Source organism: Gobio gobio (assembly GCF_949357685.1).
Source record: "Gobio gobio genome assembly, chromosome: 23".
In the NCBI taxonomy this organism is placed as follows: domain Eukaryota; kingdom Metazoa; phylum Chordata; class Actinopteri; order Cypriniformes; family Gobionidae; genus Gobio; species Gobio gobio.
The window spans coordinates 14,629,760-14,647,474 of NC_137119.1; the positions used below are offsets into that span (position 1 = coordinate 14,629,760).

General features: G+C 37.6%; 1 protein-coding gene across 6 annotated transcripts; it reads right to left on the minus strand.

Moving 5' to 3' along the window:
• Nucleotides 1–582: 582 nt before the first annotated feature.
• tfap2a (transcription factor AP-2 alpha) lies at nt 583–11,703 on the minus strand (the record flags this gene model as incomplete). 6 transcript variants are annotated; one of them, XM_079806487.1, is made up of 8 exons in its annotated part: nt 584–2,016; nt 2,648–2,789; nt 4,174–4,292; nt 4,845–5,073; nt 6,361–6,412; nt 7,332–7,751; nt 8,274–8,300; nt 9,868–9,918. In XM_079806487.1, the coding sequence occupies 8 exons, from the start codon at nt 9,916–9,918 to the stop codon at nt 1,728–1,730; spliced, it is 1,329 nt and encodes a 442-aa protein (XP_079662613.1). In that variant the 3' UTR covers nt 584–1,727. The 6 variants fall into 6 exon arrangements, with proteins under 6 accessions (XP_079662616.1, XP_079662613.1, XP_079662615.1 ...); XM_079806490.1 differs by lacking the exon at nt 9,868–9,918 and having other exon boundaries at nt 583–2,016; nt 8,117–9,328; XM_079806489.1 differs by lacking the exons at nt 8,274–8,300; nt 9,868–9,918 and adding an exon at nt 11,545–11,703.
• Nucleotides 11,704–17,715: the final 6,012 nt, after the last annotated feature.

Genomic DNA, 17,715 nt, shown 5'->3' on the forward strand with positions numbered 1-17,715 from the left:
TTTATCGTGACGCTGAAAGCACTTGACCATGCTTCGGATTTTGACGCCTTGGGAGTGAGAATGGGTTGTGTATTAGGGAAAGTAAGGTGCACGGCGTCTACAAATAAAGGCATGGAAATGGCGACTGCACTAACCTTCAGCTGGATTCTACATCTGACTGATTTAAAGAGCGCTCTAGCTCGAGGGCTAAATCTACACACATTCACTTCAAACACGAAAGAGAATTCATTGTTTTTTTTGTGTCATTTGGCTTGGCAAAAAAAGCTCCCTGCCATATTTGAATGATCCTGTACTCTGAACTAAGAGTTGAAAGTAAGTTTTTTTTATTATTATACTTGAGGGAAACAATGGGTTCAACTGCTTATTGCATGGAGCAATCGTCAAGGGAGAGTTAAACTCAATTACAGTAACTGTGCTGAATAGGAGAGAGAGAGAGAGAGAGAGAGAGAGAGAGAGAGAGAGAGAGAGAGAGAGAGAGAGAGAGAGAGAGAGAGAGAGAGAGAGAGAGAGGGAGAGAGAGAGAGAGAGAGAGGAATACATCGCAGCAAGCAGTGAATAAAAAGTAATGAATAAAAATCGACATGAAGCGTATCAAATATTTATTTTTTTTCTGGGCAACAAAGAACTATAATACATTGACAGGCATGGGAGCTATTGCCAGCACAGGTTTTTACAATACAGATAAAACCGCCTCCAATTTAGACAGTGGACGCACAAGATATCAGATGGTCCCAAATGTTGAATTTATTCGAAAGAAAAAAAGAAGAAGAATTCATAAGACAATATCCATTTATTGCTCTTGTGGTGCTTTGAGGGAAGAACAAGAGGTGATTGGCACAACACATAAAAAGCTCGTATAAAAACAAGAAGATAGAAACACAAAACTAGCATCGGGGTCTCTGCAATGACCTTTTTCGATCTAAAACTGAATGGCATAAGGATAATATATAGAGAATGGATGTTTATTTCTTTTCAATTTGTTCACTTGCTTCAATGTCGCCTCAACATGCTACAAGAGGGCTGAATTGAAATATCCCAGAGAAGAATTCCCCAAACTTCTGTTTTCTAAGAACCATAAAACCACATGAAGAACTAAGCGAATATTTAAACCCACTAAAACAGGAGGCACCAGATAAATAAAAAAGAAGTTTGAACAGACGTACCATATTTACAATTCCCATTAAATTACACATAAATAAATATATACATACATGAACACAGATTCCCTCATATAACCGTGAATCGTGTTAAAATTCAAAGTTCAAGTTGGTCGCTTGGTCGAGTGAAAAGTCAGTTCTTGAAGTCATGGCATGGAGCTGTAGGATTTTTTTTTTTCAAGTTTATTATTCACAATACTGATAGAAAATCTATCCTCTTTCAGCTTCTTGTTGTCACATGGCTACAATCGTAAATGGGGATACTGAAGGGAAATCGCTGAATTTCAGTCCGTTGAACTCATTCAAAGTGAGTTTATGAAAAGTCCTGCTGTGGCAGATCTGTAGCTACTCCTCTCATTGGCACACTGCTTTATTTTGATTTAGAGAAATGCCTTGTCTGCGAATCCCAAAGTGAACTGTTTTATTATTATTATCTTTTTTTGTTGAAAAAAATCAAAAATATTTAAAAATGTCAAAATCGGGAGATGGTGCGTTCAGTGTTTCATCTTGATCACTAGTGTGTTTTATGTAGATTTTGTCATATATCAATTGGGAGGTGGTTGTTGGACATCACTTTCTGTGCTTCTCGTCTTTGTCACCCGCTTTCGACCCCGTCTCATTGTGGCTGTTGGGATTGTTGTTCAGGTACATTTTGTCCATGGCTTTAATGGCCTCCGTCAGATAGTTCTGCAGCGCTGTGAGGGCCGCGCACATGGCCGGAGTCCCGAATCCGTGAGAAATAAGACTGAAGTGGGTCAAACAGCTCTGAATCCCTGGCTCAAGAATGGGCTGTGGACGTGAATTCCCCAAGGGCGAGCGGTCTTGAGAGAGCAGGTCCGTGAACTCTTTGCAGATTTGTCTAGAAGGAGACACAATGCAGGATGCGTGTCAGGATGAAGCTAATTACAGCTGAAGGTATGAAGTCAGAAATGTATTAGTAAGACTATGTGCTCCTTATGTGTCCCTTAATGAATGGCACACGTATTCCTTCTGACAGCAGCTCGTTGGGCAGTGTGGAATCAGAGCGATGGACAACTCAAGTTCAGTTTGAAAAGAGTGTCGCATGTACGTCAGCAATACGTCAACCGGAGACGTGAGAATTGGATTGCACTTATTAGGCTCCATGACGTCTAAAGAAGAGCGTCGTCTTGTTGATAGCTACTTTTTTTAGTTATTCATTATCTTATATATATATATATATATATATTTGTATAGCTTGACTTTATGTAGGCATAATTATTAATTATTTCTATAAAAATACAAATTCGTTACATATAGCCTAGCTAGTGCAAATATTTGTGTAGGCCTATTTTACGAAACCACTGGTCTCCAAAAAGCAGACATTGAATCGAGCCCTATTTATTAAAATCTAGCCTACAAAATGATTAGCAGCTCTGTATCAAACAGAACACGACAATTAACGCGAGAAGACGCAGTCATGAACAGATAAATGCGCGTTGACATCTAAATATAGTGAGAATAGCACTTACTTCGTTGCCAGTAACATGTTTTTTCTTTGGACTTGTTCATTTGGGTCTGAATGCTGTCGGTTCACGTATTCAGCTACTGCCTTGGCTGGAAACTCAGTCTCACATACATAACCGAAATCTCTGGCCAGATGCACAGCTTCACCTAGAAGAAAACAAGAGTCGGTATTTATGTTACTGTAGTAAAACGTAGAGTAATTAACATCTCTCATAATTGTCATCCAATTAACGTTCTCGGCCAATGAGCAGGACATTGATATCTATCAATTTTGACATCATTAATGCACCTTTATTTTCTAGGTAGTAGAATTTTGTCAAATACATGCCTCAGGATGCACATTCCTTCTGCAATTAACAGACCGTCAGATAATAATTCCAAAAGATACCAAGATACCAAAGATTCGTGAATCTTCTATCAATATAGAATAATGTTTTAGCCTACACGAAAGACATTTCAAACGGCTAAAAGTAAACCTCCTTCTTATATTTTAGTCATGTAAAATAGGTTACTCCGGATAGGTTTTTCTCAAGTCTTTGGTTTAATTTCCTGAAACAGTTGGAATTTTACTGCGAGCCTTCCTGTCATAAGCCTAGAATCCGGAAGAACGCATGCGCCAATTAGCATCAAAGCTCAACTCTACTAAACTGCTTTCCATAAAATGGAGCAGATCATAAACAATAACAGCACTTCAGAAAGCCAATGTCCTCCGACTAAATCAGCGTCTGCTTGCGTGTCCACCACCCCCACCCCTCACCCTTATCTCGCAGGAATCATACATTTCTTCAGGCTCATTACCATACAAGACTAAATTTCAATGAAGCACGATGAATATTACATTCAGTCTTCAGCGGCAATGATTAACAGGAACCAATGAACCGTCTCCAGCTTTCACCTTTAAAACCCATGGCACACCAAATATCACTGCACGGAATAATCACCTCCAACTTTGCAAGCAAAATGGATTTATTCAACAGCAATGGCATCTTCGCAGTGCAACATAATTAACTCATTTATATTTTATAATAGGCTTTCAACCTACAGGTCAACTGCATCAAGCCAACAAGGATAAAATCCCCACATAAAATAATAATAATAATAATAATAATAATAATAATAATAATAATAATAATAATAATAATAATAATAATAATAATAATAATAATAATAATACATTGTATAAACAAATTCGGCTGTGGTGCCTTTAACAGCAAATGTACAAAACAAAATGCCATAAAATAACACTGCTAACATGGTACAAAGTAGGCCCCAAAGACACCCGAATCCACACCATGCTCAAATTTAAAAACAAGTGGTCCTGCTGAAAGGGAGGGAGAGAAAGAGAGAGACTCCAGTAAACCCACAAAATTAATTCCGTTGTCTTAATTCCGTTGTCTTTTCTTATATCCTTCTGCATTGTTGCTTGCAAGACAAACTCTCTCCATTTCACGGATTAATGAATATGCTGATTTGGAATGAAAGCTGCATTAAGCACCTGCTTTATTAAAAATATATATATCAGGAAACTTACCTTCCACCAATGACGTCAGGAGGGTAACGTTGGCAGCTTTGCGTCTCCCTGCTGGTAGATTTAATCCGATTTTATCTAGTTTTTCTCTTAAAGATCTTCCGCCATTCTTAGATTTGGCCCTTTGAAATAAATGACAAAAACAATTAGTACGTGTAGTTATTTCTCTTACTGAGATATACTACATCATTTATATCATTATACATTATACAGCTATTACGTTTTATTTATATTATAATTTATAATATTTATAGGCTATTTGAGACTGGAGCGCGCATGAACTTCAATAATAATAATAATAATAATAATAATAACAGTCGTGTGTTCCCAACAGCATTGTTTATAACAGCTCTTCGAGTAACTTTTTATGCTTAAAGCAAGACCTCTACTTTTAAAAACTTTGTTTTGGGGGGTGCGATGGAATGTTTCAAAAATTAAAAATCACAGTTTGTCATATTTGTTACTAACCCACTGTCATCATGTCAGATTTAATTGCCACACTAAGGAAATGTCCATTAAATCGTCTTTATTAAATACATGACAGCATGTCCTCATTGCATTTGGGTAGGCCACAATAGTTTGCCTATGTTGGGGTATGACTTCAAAAGGCTTTAAAAGAAGAAAGCGCTTGATAATATATAATTACTGATATAGGCAATGGACGTCCAGCTTACCTCCTCAAGACTCCGCCGAGCAGGGAAGCGTTCAGGCATTCAGGCGGAGAAAGGCGTCTCTGCACCTCCGCTACTGTGACTTTGTACTTTGACGTTGAGCTGAGAAGAGACAGACGACCAGGAACCGAACAGAACACTTCGTTTGGGTTTACCACACCTCCAAAAAGCCCGTCCTTATTTATCGGGATGGCAGACACATTGCTGTTGTTCTTGGATATAGAAACAGGACCTTGAAAAAAAAAAAAGAACATAATTAGACCCCCCATTCGACACTACAGCACCAACCAAATGGAAAAAGATGAATTACTATGCAGCAGGCAGCCTTTGAGTAAGATTAGACATATGGTTTTATATGCACATCATCTCGCACGCCTATGTGGAATCAAAGGCAGTATGGTCTTATCAGAGAGGAAGGAAAATAGATACCACAGCAATAGCTTTTCATTCAGCTCATGAATGTAGCTGCTGGAATATGCCCCAAGTAATGAAGTGGCCCAGCCATCAAAATATTTCATATTATATCGAAACGGTGACTCCACACCAAGCTCGGTGAAAATTACAGTTCAACATGCATGGCATTGCTTCAAATTGTACACCGTTTGGACATCATAAAAACAGAAATTGATAAACAAGAATAATAACATAATAATAATAATAGTAATAATAATCCAATACTTTACAAAAAAATGCGTATTAGTTCTCTTAATTCCAAATTAGTTTTAAGCGTTAAACCATGCCACACAACGCCATGGAATTAAACCCACAAATACAAATAGACTGCTCAGACTCACACGAGCGCTTGCAAATAAGTGTCCCGGCCTAAATCCCGCTGCAGCGTCCGTTGTTACTTTATGTGCTAACCGGAAACAAAAGCACAGGCACTTTTGGATAGATCACTAGCGACATTAATAGCTCAGGAGAGACTAATAGAGACAAGAGGAGTTAAACGAACTCGTGAGATCGCAATTATTACGAGTAGCCTATGTGCAACGAGTATTTTTGTAGATTTATGCGTGGTGCATCAAATTTAACATGTCAAAGCTTTGACACTGTTAAAGCGAAGAAAACCATATCTCACTGCAGCGCACTTTATGAGAAAACAACTCGACCCAACACTCATTCTCCTTGAGCCCACATTGACCAACGACGATCCAAACAAATCAAAGAGGGACGTAATTGCAAAAATGACTTAAATTGAAAAATTATACAGTAGGCTGTTTCATAAACGAAGCCTCTACATGCGTTTCTCACATCATCTTTGAACGAGCAAATTTCATTAAAGGCTACCATTTTAAATGTAGTCACTGTCTAAGCTAAGCCAAGCACCATCATATTAACACAGACAATGGTGTTCGCTACGGAATACTTTGTTAAAATGGGTTGTGCCTTATCACCAGGCTATCTCAAGGCCTACAAATTAACCCGATCCGTCTCCCAGCAAGCACGGGTAGACTTTACGAGCGGAGAGCTGCTAGTGGAACCAGGCACGGTCGGTATTTGAGAGGAAATTGCTTACCTTTCTTGATTACAGTTTGGTCTGGGATGTGAATTCCTTGATCATCAACATGCTGCAAAGATCAAAAAGCATAGGCTATTAATAATCTTCGAAAGTTTGAAAACATCGTACTTTTTTTGCAAACGAAATTAAATGCAACCCAAAGAGGAAAAAAAAGCACAAACGCTTATAATAATTTTATGACAATACGCACACTATGAACGGCATCTTTAAATAAATATTTAACCTATAGGCCTAAGTATGTGAGTTCAGCATGCGCTACTGAAATAATAAAAGCTTAAACGATGTTGTATTATATCATAAAATATAATAGTAGTAAATATATTTATTTCAATTGTATCTACCAAGAGAATTAACCAGAAAACATGCAGTTGTGATGGAACAGAGAATTTTGTCTAAGCTCGATTCGTCAGGCACACTGCAATCAAATTACTTATGAAAAGGGGGGCAGCCAATAATCACGTCCAAAAATGACAGACAATATTAATCAAAAAGATCAGCACACCATTAACTTTGTGTTGCTGGGGTGAACAACAGTGAATAGAAGAAATCCAGTAAATAATGAAAGAAATATTGGATTTTCTCTATAGCCTATTATTTTTTTAATTACTCGCGCTGCCGTTCAAAAATTTAATTTTACATAAAAATGTAATTTATTTTCTAAATTGTTTCCTCACAAAACATGGCATGTTCATTATATTTAAGGAAAAAATAACGAACGTAATTCATCACTGCAAATATAACCTACATTTAAAAAATTAAAATTTAATTTTAAAAAGTGCCTTTTTTTTTTTTTTACAAAGTTACTCTGGCAAAAACCGTTGTGTTTTACGTTACCATGATATTTTCCAAAAAACAACATCTTTATTAAGATCAACTTAAATATGTGACCCAATATTTGGCTGCCCGAGATTATTAGCACCAGCAGCAAATCTGGATAACGGAGGTTGCATGCTATATTTTCTCCTCACCTGAACATCTTCTAACGAGTGAGGTATTCCATGGATAGGGATTGAATCCGTGAGTCCAGTCTCAATGCCGTGACCCGAGGGAAGTAGCACTTCTCTGCGGTACTCTCGGCACAGCTGATGCGGTAACCCGCGGTGCTGGTGCAGCAGGCTGCTCTCCTGACTCTGCCGCTGTCCAGGCCAGCCTGGGTGCTGTGGCTGCGGCTGGGCGTGCAGAGAGTTGATGGAGTACGGGTCGTTAACGTGAGAGTAAGGGTCCTGAGACTGCGGGTAGATGGGCTGGTAGGGTGGCGGAAAGTATGGCGGCTGGAAGTCTGAGTTGGGCGTGTGAGAGAGCGGAGGAGCGCTGGTGTACGGAGACTGGCCCACGCTTCCCAGCTGGGGTAACCGGGCTGTGCCATTGCTGGTCCCGTCATGGCGATCCTTAGGAGAGAGAGAACGATACAGTTCTATTTTAGTGCTGTTTCATATATAATTTTTTCTATTTTTTAATATTGTTGTTGTTGTTTTTTTGTTTGTTTTTTTAGAAAAAATAATGATAATAGTAACCAGAAGTGATTTGTTATCGCACTTCGGAAGTAATTTGTTTTCAACAGAAATCCGTACAGGCTTTTGATTTCAAGAACAACAATAACAAATAACAACACTACATTACAATTATAATTATAGGCTACCCCGACGACTATCAGAATACGTTATTCTACATTAAAAATGCACATCAATAGTTTGTCATTCGTATAGCAATTAAACATCCTACTGAGAGGCAAAGAAAAATAACCAGAGCTCACATCAAGTATAAAGTCTTTGTAATAGCATTTGATGCTACCAAGAACAGCTTGCATGATGGAACAGACAAAACGACAGGATAAAAAAAAAAAAAAAAAAACAATCGGAGAGTAAATGTTGAGCGCAGTCTTCAGATCTTTACTCCCGACAGTCACTCACCATCGCGGAAAAACTGTGCACTAACATCTGCGAAGATTCCCGAGGACTTCAAAAGGCAAGAATTTCAGAGGAACGAAACGAAAACGAACGAGCAAATTAAATCAAGCCAATAATAATTGTAGGGCGATGTGGCGGTGGCCAGCGTTCAAATAAAGCAATAATCCATCAGAATCTGGGTAAATTCCCAATGTTCTTCATCTGCTCTTTAGATGCAATGCTTTTTCTCTAAAGTTTCTTAGATCCCCTTGGCGTCTCCCGGCTCTGTCAGTGAGCTGTTCCCTCGCTTGAGCTCATGTTAGCACAGATCTGCCTCTTCCCCTGCACTCCTAATAGTAGATATTCATGACTATTAATATTACACGAATACTTAATAAGAGAAGAATGGTCGGAAATCGAGCGTGAAGCGAGGAAGCAACTCAAGGCAGACTGCACTAAATGACGTCCATTGAATGAGGAATCAGTATATCTAATCAGAGATGAGGAGAGAGAGAGTGAGTGGGAGAGAGAGGGAGAGAGAGACAAAAAGAGGGACATTCTCCTGCGTCTGACGAATCAGAGAGAGGGGGGAACATTTTAAAAGGTTCGAGGGCAAGCAAAAGTGAAAGAAAGACAGAACGAGGGGGAAGAACACAAGGAAGGAAACAATGTGCACCTCTGATTCTGGTGAAAATCCAGCGACCGCTGAGGGCATCTGGCCTGGCACATTTTTACTGTTCACTGGATGCTCGTCTACCTCATTGTTTTTCACATTAGTCCTCGTCTGTTCGTGCTCCATGGCCCACTAGAATCGCTCACCACGAATTTAACCACGGCCAAGACACATCAACACACGCCGATGCAGCGTAACTCACCGCCAGAGCAAATATTCAACAAACTTTACGAGTGTATACTCATCCTATACATGTCCCTCTCCGTTTTCATATCACGCGCGATTATTATGAAACCGAATGGAATTATTTATTATACAATCAACGCGAGTCCATGCGCGGAAAGAAACAAATAAGGACGCGCGGAGTGCAGAGGTTCTTTCCTGATCATGGCGTGTGTGATTCTCCACAAACGAGCGAAAACACGTTTTACTGGCTTCGCAACTCTCCCATAAAAACTACTCCCATATATTACTGCATTCACCACAAACACACCATGCCAAAAACAGGAAAAACTTTTTAAAATCATTTTTTAAACGAATTTAACCTCTGCAACATTTGATTGTTTACCAAACATACGTTTAGTAAATTTGTTTCTTTTTTTCATACACACATTTCGATATTACAAATGATCCATTTTAATTATCCATTTTTAGTCTTATAGAAATTCTACAGGCAATGAATGGGTGATATGTTTATTATTATTGTTATTATTGTTATTATTATTATTATTATTGTTGTTTTATTACTTTGTTGAAAAACAATTACGTGTTCTGGATCATGCCGTATTTTATGTATCACTTGTACTTGTGTTAAATGAAATGATACACACAGCAAGCCAGTTTTAAAATTGAAATTAAAGCTGACTGACTGAAAAGTTAAACCGTTCAGAATTTTGGTAAATATCATGCAACATTTTGTATTAAAAGCCTGGATAAGCCGCTTACCTCGAAGTCTTCATATTTAATATTATCAGTTAATTTCCAAAGCATTTTCATTGGTTGTGGATAGAGTGAAGTGCGCCTTCGCTTGAGTTTGACACAGTGCACAAGGCTTGAGCTGCGCGCTCAGATCTCCCTCTAATGGTGAAAGAGAGAGACTCGAGCGCTACTGTAATAACCCTCATTAGCATATCAAGAGACCAAAGCCAATGAATATACACAGGTAGAAACTACAACGAGAATTCCAGTAAGAATACCTTTACTGAGTTCCATTTGTATTTCAAAAGGAAGCAGTAAATGCATGAGCTGAAATCAGTGCTGAAGGAGGACTTCACCTTTTCATTTGAATTAATCATCCAATTGAATTTATTCATAGAGGCCAAGAATAACCTGAACCAGGAAAACATATATCTTTCTATCATAGCATACACGCATTTAAGTTCTAAGTGTTCGAATCTGCAACCCAAGAGCAACCTGTAAAATATATATTAAACAATGGCAAACTACTGCAGCATGCACGTGCTTAAGTGGGCAAACCAAACTGCTTCCAGTCTGACAAATGTAAAACTGTTGTTTTAGTCCTATAGTGAGCCTGGGCCTGTAAAATACTTTCAACACTGTTATGCAAAAAAAGTCGATTCTTCAGTAGGTATACACCTATTTAGAACGTGTAACGGCGCAATTTGATAAATGTAAATAATTAACACAACAACATGGCTTGTTAAATGTGAATGGGGTCAGGAGACAGGTCGCCGACTCTAAGGCGTTGTCTCTCCCTTATCTCCATTACCATTTTTGGTGGGGTGAGTCCAGTTGTCATTAATGAGAGGCCGAAAGAAACTAAGACACAATGACGATTAAGAGAGGCAGAGAAACGCGCAATAGAAATGGATGGGTGCGCTGCTTTGTTGTTCGCTGTTTATTGATTAGGGGTCCGCATCATAGAAACCAATCGCACAAAAGAAAAGCACAACTAGTTTTCATTCTTTAACACTATTTGGCAATCTTCACTGTGGGAAAATTCCCTATTCACAATGCTCGTGTCTAAATAAATCTAGTATGTCAGTTATTTATGGCGCTATATTCACAAAGTAGCCTAGCCTATACGAATCAAATTTTTAATTTTCTCTTTTTTATTTTCTAAAAAAGTTTTTTTTTCTTTTTTTCTTTTTTTGCAATAATGGACCACATCGACTTAAGGATCGTGTGTGACAAAATACAATTGGGGAAACAGTGGGGGGAATTTTTATAAAGAAAATAATAAATACATTCAGTCTGTCCCGTTTATGTTATTGGAAATGCATTATGCAGTGTGCCTGCACAGAATGAAATTGCAATATCTGAATTGAATTAATACAATTAAAACATTTAAACCAGTGAGCAAAATAAAACAAATACGTATCCAATATCTACAAGCGTAAGATTTGCTTTTTTAGGGAACTCTGATCATAAGACAATTTTTTTCACCGTTGTTTCGCCATTGCCTTCACACTCGCAGTCTTAAATGCAAACCTTGCTGCGTGTTCTATAGCCTACAGCTTTTGTGTGTAGCATTTTATTTACAAAGGTTAATGACCAATAGGCCTGGAAAACTTGTTGAAAAGCTACCGTGGTAAAGACTTTATTCTCACTTAAAGCGTAAAAGCGTGCACCCTCATTAACATTAAAAGGAATAGAACTTACCCAGTCTCCCATTTTGCCCATTAGTGACATCCTTGTGTCTTCTTTCTGAATGTGGTACATCACACCGTGTTATCTCATTGGGTCTTGTGTCCTTAAGCAAAATTTCACTTTACCTGAACAAAATCTACTCACCTGGCAATAAAAACAGAGGACCACCTCACGGCGCATGCGCTCTGCTAAGGGCACGTGTAAGGCAACGACACCTGGAAAAGGTAAAAGCAATGTTGAGATTCCTGCTGCACATTAACATGGACAGAAAGCAGCAAGAGTGACTTTTCCACCTGCTGTTTAAAGTGTCAAATATTAAAACTGAATCTTGCACAGGCAGCATGCATAAAAATTTATCAGATTTTTTTAGATAATGTAGCCTATTAGAGTTACAGTATATGCGACATTAGTGTTAGTAGCCTGTTTTATCATTTAAATTTAATTGAATATATTTCACTACTTCAAGGGCAGCGCTGGAATTTTTCGGTTTATGTAACCATAAAAGTAACTGAGCGTAATGTAAGATAATAAAACAAATAGCCTATATCACCCCTATTACAAATGTGACATTCAGGGAGGGGCGATTTTTATTTTATTTTTTTTATATTTTTTAAACACAGAGCTCTTCGGTTGAAATAGTCGCGCGCGCGCGCGCGTGTGTGTGTGTGAATTAACAAAATATTTTAAAAATAACTATACGCATCTCGGAGTGACTAATAATGGGCCAGATGAGAAACGAGCCTATATTCAATAGGCTATAGGCCTGCTGTAGCCTAAATGATGGCACCCCCTGTCGCTTTAGACATGCTTTTATTTTGCTTTATTTTAACTTCACACAACAGAAAGACATCTAGTTGTAGAAGTATTATTATAACATTAATTATTAAAATAAAGTAAAAAATAAATAAAAAAGAAGAAAGTGGACGCGATTAAATAATTTCTTTAAGCACAAAAACATCGTGTGCACAAATCCATGTACACCAGTCTGATAATGAAGTGTGGTCAGATGTCATTCTGACCTGTTTAAAAGATAAAATAAAAAATAAATAAAAAATAATAATAACAATAATAATAATATGATACACTTTATGATTACAAAATTTAAACTATATCTAATAAGATCTGGTGACAACAGGTTAGAATAGAAATTGCAGGCCTATAGCCTAATACAAACAGTGTTATGGAAACAAAAATACATAGAATTTTACTTTATTGTTTTTGTTGTTGCTCGTAACTATTATCTATATAGCCAATCTAAACCTCATCTTTTTTCTAAAGAACTAAATGTTTGTCAAAAAAGCTCCATTAAAATGCGGCTCCGTCAAAAAAACAAAACAAAAAAAAGCTGAGGTTTAGCCTACTGTAGCTGTTCTTTTACACATCTAAGACATTGGTTAGTTCTTGATTAATATCAGTATTGACAAGACTATTGTATATTTCATTACAATCAAAGTCGTTCATCTTTTTGTTCCAAGCGTGAAATATGAGAGACATTTTCTAGACTGGAGAATTTTGTGAAGTAGTTTCCTTTTAATTCATCTGATGTTGTCTGGCGCCCTCTATTGGACAATAGATTTTAGGAAATCATACCTTTCCCTTCCACATGTTCGCCTGTCCATCTTATCGACCAGTTAAAATCCCTTACCCTTAATGACTCATTTGACCTTCTCTGTTGACTCAATGAGAGCCTAAAAAAGTTATAATTTATCAGAAATTACACGCCTGTCCTGATACCTATATATGAGCATATGGCTTTTAAATAAATACTGAAAACACGTTTAAATAAATAAACAAAATCAAATAAAACATGCAATTGTTCCAATAATAATTTTTGTATTGTCACAAACAACATGTTATTAAATATGACTACTAAATTTCTAAGTTTCTCATTTGGTCATCTGGCGCCATCTAACGATGATATTTAAAACTGCAACAAAATTACTGTTTGCTTAATTACTGTAGATTGCATACATAACCCTTATTCGTCTATAACGGCAGATGTTTAAACTGGAATAAAAATGGGTTATGGGTCATGGCTTATGTCTACATACTTTCAGCTTTAGGAGGCCTTGCTGAATACTTATTTAAAACTATATATATATATATATATATATATATATTATATATATATATATATATATATATATTGTTTTTTTATTTTATTTTTTATTTTATTTTTATTAGTAGCCTATTATTTTTTTAAATACACAACAGGCAATTTCAGTTTTATACGCCATGCCACAACTTCCAAGCATAATGTTGTCCTGTAAAGTAAGTCATATCCTTGCAACTATTCATTTTACTTTTTCTTTCCCAAATCTGTTTTCAGTTACACTTTATTTTGATGGCCCACTTTTAACATTCTAATAAGTGACTTTCCAACTACATGTCAATTAACTCTAGAGTATTAGCAGACTGTTAGTAGACTGTTAGTTTATGGTTGGGTGTTAGGGTTTGGGTTAGCAGAATAACTTGACATGTAGTTACAAAGTTACTTAGTAAAATGTCTGTTAGGGAGCATCAAAGTGTAGCAGATATTAAGCAGACAGTCTACTAATACTCTAATGAGAGTTAGGTGACATGTAGTTGCAAAGTTACTCAGTAGATTGTCTAAAGTGCACCATCAAAATAAAGTGTAACCCTGCTTTCTGTAACAGAACCAAGGACAAGAGAACAGACCCCTAGATGATCTGTAGAGTATCAAAAACACAAAATGAAGCAGCATGTGTAACTTCAGAATCGGATCTGATGCTGTTACCGGGAGAGGACATGTTTGTTAAGTGGCATTGATGTTGGTTGACTAAAGGAAAAGCATTTGGCAGGTGTGTGGGAAAGATCAAATTTCCTGGAGACTTTGGACTGTTGTTTCACCATGGCAACAATAATGTCCTAACTCTGCTCTGCTAGACCACAAGGAACAGGAACACTGATTGCAGTAGAAATATATTCTTAATTTGTTTATTTGCTTTTACAGCTTTTTAAAATTGCTTAGACACTAAAAGAAAAGAACTTGAGGCCCACTTAGCGAAACCGTTCACTCATATACCTAACCTTTAGACCAGGTCTGCAAAACTATAAGCACATTACTTGCTTTAAACTCAGTTTGCTATTGTAAAACAAACAAACAACTTACAAATAAGTTGTTAAAAAACAAGTTTTAAAGTTTACAAACAAACTAGTTTCAGCCCGACGCAGCTTTATAGGTTACAGTTTTTGTCCATTGCTTGCACACTAAAACCGAATGCTGAGACCAAAGCCTCAATACCTAAACTTATTGTAGCATACCTTAAACACAGTGTAACCATAGCTTAAACACATTGTCAACTTTGCACTTTACAGTTTTTTTTGCAATTGCTTACACACTAAAATGAAATCTTTCCCACAATTTGCAAAACCTAACACTCAAGGAGCAAAACACCAGCCTAGATTTGCACAACTGTAAGCACATTGCCAGCTTCACACTTTTTGCTAAACATTACACACAGTGATTTGCAAAACATTAAACACACTTGCATGCATTTGACAGAGATATGTCTCATGATGTCATTTCCTTGCAATTTCAAAGCAAAGGCTTTCAAATGAACACACCCATGGACCAATTGGTTAAACACAGCCACCAGGTGCGCACACACACTGGTGCTTAATTGTAGACACACCAATCAGGTTTAAGCACTATAAAAAGGCAACAGGTAAGTTCACCTGTCTTCAACAAAAATGGAAGGCAACGTCGCAGTAAGAGGAAGAGTAAGGATGAGAGGGGGAGCCCGTGGAGGAAGAGGGGTAGAGAGGAGAAGAGAGGAAGGGAGGGGAAGGGGGATGAGAGGGGTAGAGAGGAAGAGATGGGAAGGGAGGAAGGGAGGAAGAGAGGGGAAGGAGGGGAAGGGGGGAAGAGAGGGGGAGGGGTAGAGAGGGGTAGAGAGGGGAGGAGATGGGAAGAGATGGGAGGAGATGGGAGAGGGGGTAGAGAGGGGTAGAGAGGGGAAGAGAGGGGTAGGGAGGGGTAGGGAGGGGTAGGGAGGGGTATAGAGGGGTAGAGAGGGGAAGAGAGGGGAAGAGAGGGGAAGGGGGGATGAGAGGGGAAGAGTGGGGAAGAGAGGGGAAGAGAGGAAGACAGAGTAAGAGGGGGAGGGGCGTAGAGGGGGGTAGGAAGAGGTAGCCCAGTCCACCGGGTAGGAGGTAGACCTGGAGTAGGATGTGGACAAAAAAGATGGGGACCAAATTTATCAGATGCGATTCGCTCAACCTTGGTGGACCATTAGTACTGAGTACCCATGGGTTGACATTGAGAGAGGCTGGACAGAGAGTTCAGCCCAACCTCAGCAGATATAAAAAAACAAACCTTTGAAAATGCATGAATTTCAGTAATCGAATGATTTTACAACGTGGAGAGAAATAAACATTTTCATCCATATGCAGTACTGGTGTTTGGTCAATATATTCATATACTTTACTTTAACTTTACTTTTACTTTTACTTTACTTATCTCTGAAAAAAATCAAACCCACACTGTAAGCCTATACAGGTTGATTGAACCTAAACAATTTATGGAAACTCGTTGCCCTAAAAAAGTTAATTTTGTCTTGTTGAAAAAACAAAACATTTCCAGTTTAATGTACTTAAGATTTCAACAGCATTTAATTAAAAACTTTTAGTTAATTGAACTAACAAACTAACTTAAATTTTCGGTCACCATGATGCAGATGAGTGTTCGTTTTAGTTGGGCTCTTGCCGCAATGCATGCTGGGACCCATGGGGGAGTTTTGATTGGTGGTACCCAGCATGCACTGCAGCATGAAGCTTTTCATTGTCACCATTGTTGAGATTCATACGCAGATTCTTGATGTCTGCATGTGTATACATAATGCCGTAGATTTAAACCTTTTGAGCACTACATGGTTTTAAAATCTTGAATATTATTCAATTACCATAACAGTGCTGGATCTCGTGCTATAGAATAACATTAATAACATCACGTAAACACAAAATTGATAACACATTACCTCTATAACCAGAACATTTTAGTGTGAATGAGATTAGTGATTCAGCCTCTACATGATGATGTCATCATCATCAATAAGGCAAAGTCACCTGATCACATTTTCTCTTTGGCTTGTCTTGGCATAACTAAAGTGTTTTTTTAAACACACAGTTAAAGCAGCCAAAGAAAAAAAAAACTAATGTTAAAGAGCCAAGGGCCAACTAAAACAAACACTCATCACCATCATGGTAAGACAGAAATAATGTCAGTCTGGTTAGTGATGTGTGAAGCTGGTAATGCTGTGTGTGGAGTTGTTTAATCCTCCTCTGCTGAGATCATCAGAAATGTAATGTCTTCTTTTATCTTCAGTTGATTTATTTAGTTATTTCAAAATGAAAACCTTAAACAAAATAAATTGTTTAAATAAAGTCAACAGTATCGTAAAATAATTTTTTGAGTGTAAACACAGCCTAAACTTACATTTTGTTTTACTGGCTAACTGTTATACATCTAATTTATTAGGGATTAATAATGTATTAGCTGTTTGAGACCAAAATGTAAAGTTACAAGGCCTATACTGCAGCAAACGTTGATAAAACTGCGTGCAGCTGCATCCATGCCTGACTTCAGTTCAAAGAGCCAATCAGCATCTTCCTTGTATTGCGTTGTATTGACAACCGACTAAAATAGGCTTCTTTAAGTACATTTAATTTAAACAATTAAATAGAATGAAAAAAATCATGCAAATCGTACAACAAACGAAAAACATTTAGTCATTGAACAAATCTGTTGGAGTTTATGTTTATTGTACCTAAATAATTTGAATTAAAACAATTTCAGGGATAACAATGCAGATTATATCATTAGAAAAGGAGGAGTTGGACGTGGAAGAGGACGAGGACAAAGACGAGGACCAGTGCGGAGACGTGTATCAGATGACATCAGGGCTACTCTTGGTGGACCATGTGATAAATCATGGCCTGTCCATGAGGGAGGCTGGGCAAAGAGTCCACCCTAACCTAAGTCGCCACAGTAGCATCGATAATAAGGACATTCTGAGGTATATCTTCAGGTATATCTCTAAGTTTCTACTCCAGACTGTACCTACTGTATGTCACATGAATCATGATTCTCTGTCATATTACAGTATTACTGTACTAACTGTACTATACAAAAATGGATAGTGCTGTGAAGTATACGTAAAG